This window comes from Cherax quadricarinatus, chromosome 78, assembly GCF_038502225.1.
Source record: "Cherax quadricarinatus isolate ZL_2023a chromosome 78, ASM3850222v1, whole genome shotgun sequence".
Classification (NCBI taxonomy): Eukaryota; Metazoa; Arthropoda; class Malacostraca; order Decapoda; family Parastacidae; genus Cherax; species Cherax quadricarinatus.
Genome location: NC_091369.1, coordinates 21839410 through 21843680, shown reverse-complemented (window position 1 = coordinate 21843680; position 4271 = coordinate 21839410). Strand labels below are relative to the sequence as shown.

The following is a 4271-nucleotide window of genomic DNA, read 5'->3' as shown; positions in this document are numbered from 1 at the left end:
GTGCGTGTGTGTGCGTGTGTGTGCGTGTGTGTGTGTGTGTGTGTGTGTGTGTGTGTGTGTGTGTGTGTGTGTGTGTGTGTGTGTGTGTGTGTATACTCACCTAATTGTGGTTGCAGGGGTCGAAACACAGCCTCCTAGCCCGCCTCATCACTGGTCGCTACTATGTAGGAGAGCCCTATTCCATGAGCTTTATCATACCTCTCATGAAAGCTGTGTATGGTTCCTGCCTCCACTCAGTGCTTGCCAGACTATACCACTTTCTGACAACTCGTCTGAGTCTTCAATTTCCAATTGTGATTGCATGATTCTGTGTCCCATCTCTGGAACATCCTGTCTCTGTCCACCTTGCCAATTCCTCCCAGTAATTTGTATGTCGTTATCATGTCTCCCCTAACCCTCCTGTCTTCCATTGTCATCAGGACAATTTCCCTTAACCTATCTTCGTAGGACATTCCACTCATCTTTGAAACTAGTCTTGTTGCAAACCTTTGCACTTTCTCTAATTTCTTGACTTGCTTGACCAGGTGTGAGTTCCAAGCTGGTGCTGCATATTCCAGTATGGGCCTGACGTACACAATGTACAGAATCTTCAACGATTCCTTACTGAGGTATCAGAACACTATTGTTAGGTGTGCCAGGCGCCCATATGCTGCAGCAGTTATTTGGTTGTGTACCTCAGGAGATGAGCTTGGTATGATGCTAACCCCAAATCATTTTCCTTTAGTTTTGTAGCTTATCACTTTTTATGCTGTACTCATACTTTGAGTTTCTTTGTCCTTCACCAAGCTTCATAAGTTTACACTTTTTCAGATTGAACTTCAGGAACAATTTATTGAAAAAAGCTTGCAGCCAGTTCGGATCCCGTTGCAGCCATACCTGATCCTCGTCTCCTCATTAGCTTCACATCATATGCAGACACACCTCTGAATCTATTCCTTCTGTCATGTCAGTTAGCTATACAAGAAACAGCACCGGACATTTTACTGACCCATGTGGAACCCCACTCGACATATGCATTCATTGTGACACCTCGTTACTTACCAGCACATATTGTTTCCTTCCTGTCAGATATTCTCCGATCCATTGCAGCACTTTCCCTGATATTGCTGACTGCTCCTCATACTTTTCAACAAGTTTCTTGTGTGGTATTGTGTTGAAAGCCTTACTACATTCCAAGTTTACCCATCCCTCTTTCTTTCCTGTCTTCTCTTCCCCTGTATTGGTACTCCAGTAGGTTTGTGATCGAGGATTTCCTTTCCCTGAAGCAATGCTGGTTGTCATGTATGAACCCATTCTTTTCTACGTTCTCCACCACTCTTCTGATAATCTTCTCGATAACCTTACATGCTATACATGTCAGTGACACAGATGTTTAGTTTAGTACTACCTGCCCGTCTGACTCCTTTCTTTAAAATCAGGACTACGTTTGATGTCTTTAATACCTCAGGCAGTTGCCTTGTTTCGAAAGATTTTTTGAAGATTGTTTTTAGTGGAACACAGAGTACATCAGTTCTCTATCTCAAGTGTGTCCAGCACTTGCAGGTGCACCTTACCGCCTCGGTTTACTGGAAGCCTCTCTGTCTCCACTGTGAATACCTTTCTCAGTTGTTTGCTGAGCTCCTCACATCGTGTTATGTACTCACGTGATTGTTGTTGCAGAGATCGAGACTCAGCTCCTGGACCCGCCTCTTCACTAAGCACTGCTAGGTCCTCTCTCTCCCTGCTTTATCATACTTCATCTTAAAGCTATATATGGTTCCTGCCTCCACTACCTCACTTGCTATTCCACTTCCTGACTACTATATGACTGACAAAAATACTTCCTAACATCCCTTTGACTCATCTGAGTCTTCACCTTCCAACTTTGACCCCTTGTTTCTGTGTCTCCTCTCTGAAACATCCTGTCTCTGTCCACCTTGTCCATTCCATGCAGTATTTTATACGTCATTATCATGTCTCCTTTAACTCTCCTGTCCTCCAGTGTCGTTAGGCCGATTTTCCTTAACCTTTCTTCGTAGGATATTTCCCTTAGCTCTGGAACTAACATTCTCGCAAACCTTTGCACTTTCTGTAATTTCTTGACGTGCTTGATCAAGTGTGGGTTCCAAACTGGTGCTGTATACTCCAGTATTGGCCAGACTTACACGGTATATGGTGTCTTGAACGATTCCTTACTAAGGTATCGGAACGCTATTCTCAGGTTTTCCAGGCTCCCATATGCTGCAGCAGTTATCTGGTTGATGTGTGCTTTTGGAGACGTACTCGGTATTATACTCACCCCAAGATCTTTCTCCTTCAGCGAGGTTTGCAGTCTTTGACCACCTAGCCTAAACTCCGTCTGTGGTTTTCTTTGCCTTTCTCCGATCTTCATGACTTTGCATTTGGCGGGGTTAAGTTCGAGAAGCCAGTTGCTGGACCAGGTGTCAAGCCTGTCCAGCTCCCTTTGAAATCCTGTCTGTTCCTCATCTGATTTAATTCTTTTCATTAACTTCACATCATGTGCAAATAGAGAGACACTTCTGAGTCTATCCCTCCCATCATGTCATTCACATATTCTTAAAATAGCACTGGTCCTAGGACCGATCCCAGTGGGACTCCGCTTGTCACAGGTGCCCACTGTGATACCTGATCATGTACCATCACTCGTTGTTGCCTCCCTGTCAGGTATTCTCTGATCCATTGCAGTGCCTTTCCTGTTAAATGCGCCTGATCCTCTAGCTTCTGCATTAATCCCTCGTGAGGAACTGTGTCGAAGGCCTTCTTGCAGTCCAAGAAGGTGTGTGTGTGTGTGTGTGTGTGTGTGTGTGTGTGTGTGTGTGTGTGTGTGTGTGTGTGTGTGTGTGTGTGTGTGTGTGTGTGTGTGTGTGTGTGTGTGTGTGTGTGTGGGAGTGCGAGCGCGCCAATGTTTATATTTGTGTGTGTCTGTATAACAAATATTTTTCAGCTAGGAACATTTACTAAAATCTTTCCAATTCGTGTCATTGTCATCAGCTTGAGAGTGAGACTGGTAGTGCATCCAGCAGCATCATGGCTGAACAAGTCTTCACTAGAGTGACCAACAAGGAGCAGCTTTTGGCCCTCGCTAATGTCCTCACAGGGGATTTTCCTCACTCTGTCACTGTGAGTTACCTTTACTGATCTTTCAAACTTTGGGGCTGGAATGACAAATTTATTGAAACCAGAAATGATTCCAAATGAATATAAAAACTTTAAAATTTTCAGGTCCTTATTTTAACTTCTGTTTTACTAACAAAATGTGATTTTTGTTATACCATGTAGAAATGCATTCTTAAAAATAAAACGAAGGAATAAGAACAGACAGACAACGATCTTCATCAGATATTGAATAACGCCAGACCAGGTAAGTGTGTATAGGTTGTACTGTACTCTTGTATGGTCAAGGACCATCATCGTAATCTTTTAGTTGGTCGTTAATTCTGGAACAAGATATGGTCAGGGTATGGCAGATGATATCCTGGAAATGTTTAAAGCCCAATGATTCCTGGTCAGTTACAGAATAATTTCGTCCAGACTTGGTTAAGACTTGACTAGCAAATGTAACAAGGTAATACTTGCTATCAGTCTTTTGTACTGGTACAACACCTATACTGATGGTGCTAGTGTGTCTTTTTTACAGGTAGAATTTTTTTTTCAAATCAGAAAATTTTAATACAGGAGCAGAAGTTAGCTTATCTCTTAATGTGTTGAATGTTCTTTCTTGACTGAAGATCCAAGTGGAAGGAACATCTTTTTTGAGTAATTCACTTAAAGGAGTTGTAATGAAAACTATAGAAACCTTTTAAGCCCACAAATGATCTTATAGCATCAGCAGTTTTTAAGGTAGGAAAGTTTTGTACAGCAGTTACTTAAGTTTAGTTAGTTATAATCTCTGTAGGAGAGACTACATGACCAATAAACTTGATCTCTGATCTAAAGATCTGACATTTAGAGAGCTTTATCTTTAGAATGGTTTCTTCAAACTTACAGAGTTCTAAATATAGTCTCTTGTGATACGACTCCACATATTCTGGCAAGACAATTACTTTTTCTAGGTACACCTCTATGTACACCTTAGATGGTTAACAAAAAGAAGAAATGAAGAATGATATGGAATCTTTTTGGCGTAAAGTTTCCTAAAATCAATCACCGGCACCAAGTTCTGTCTTTCTTAGGTACTAAAATCATTGGTTCATTCCAGTGTGAATTACTGTGTGTGATGACAGTGTCATCAAGCATCTGGTGGAATAACTCTTCGGTTATATCAGCTTGAG

At 41.9% G+C, this 4271-nt stretch overlaps 1 protein-coding gene across 1 annotated transcript in view; it reads left to right on the top strand.

Annotated features, from left to right (window-relative positions):
• The first annotated feature begins 2961 nt into the window (after nucleotides 1-2961).
• LOC138855028 (uncharacterized) overlaps nucleotides 2962-4271 on the top strand; it is a 397726-nt gene continuing 396416 nt past the window's right edge. The window contains exon 1 of the mRNA XM_070101776.1: nucleotides 2962-3120. Coding sequence (XP_069957877.1) covers nucleotides 3028-3120 — 93 coding nt within the window. The 5' untranslated portion in view covers nucleotides 2962-3027. The remainder of the gene's footprint in view (nucleotides 3121-4271) is intronic.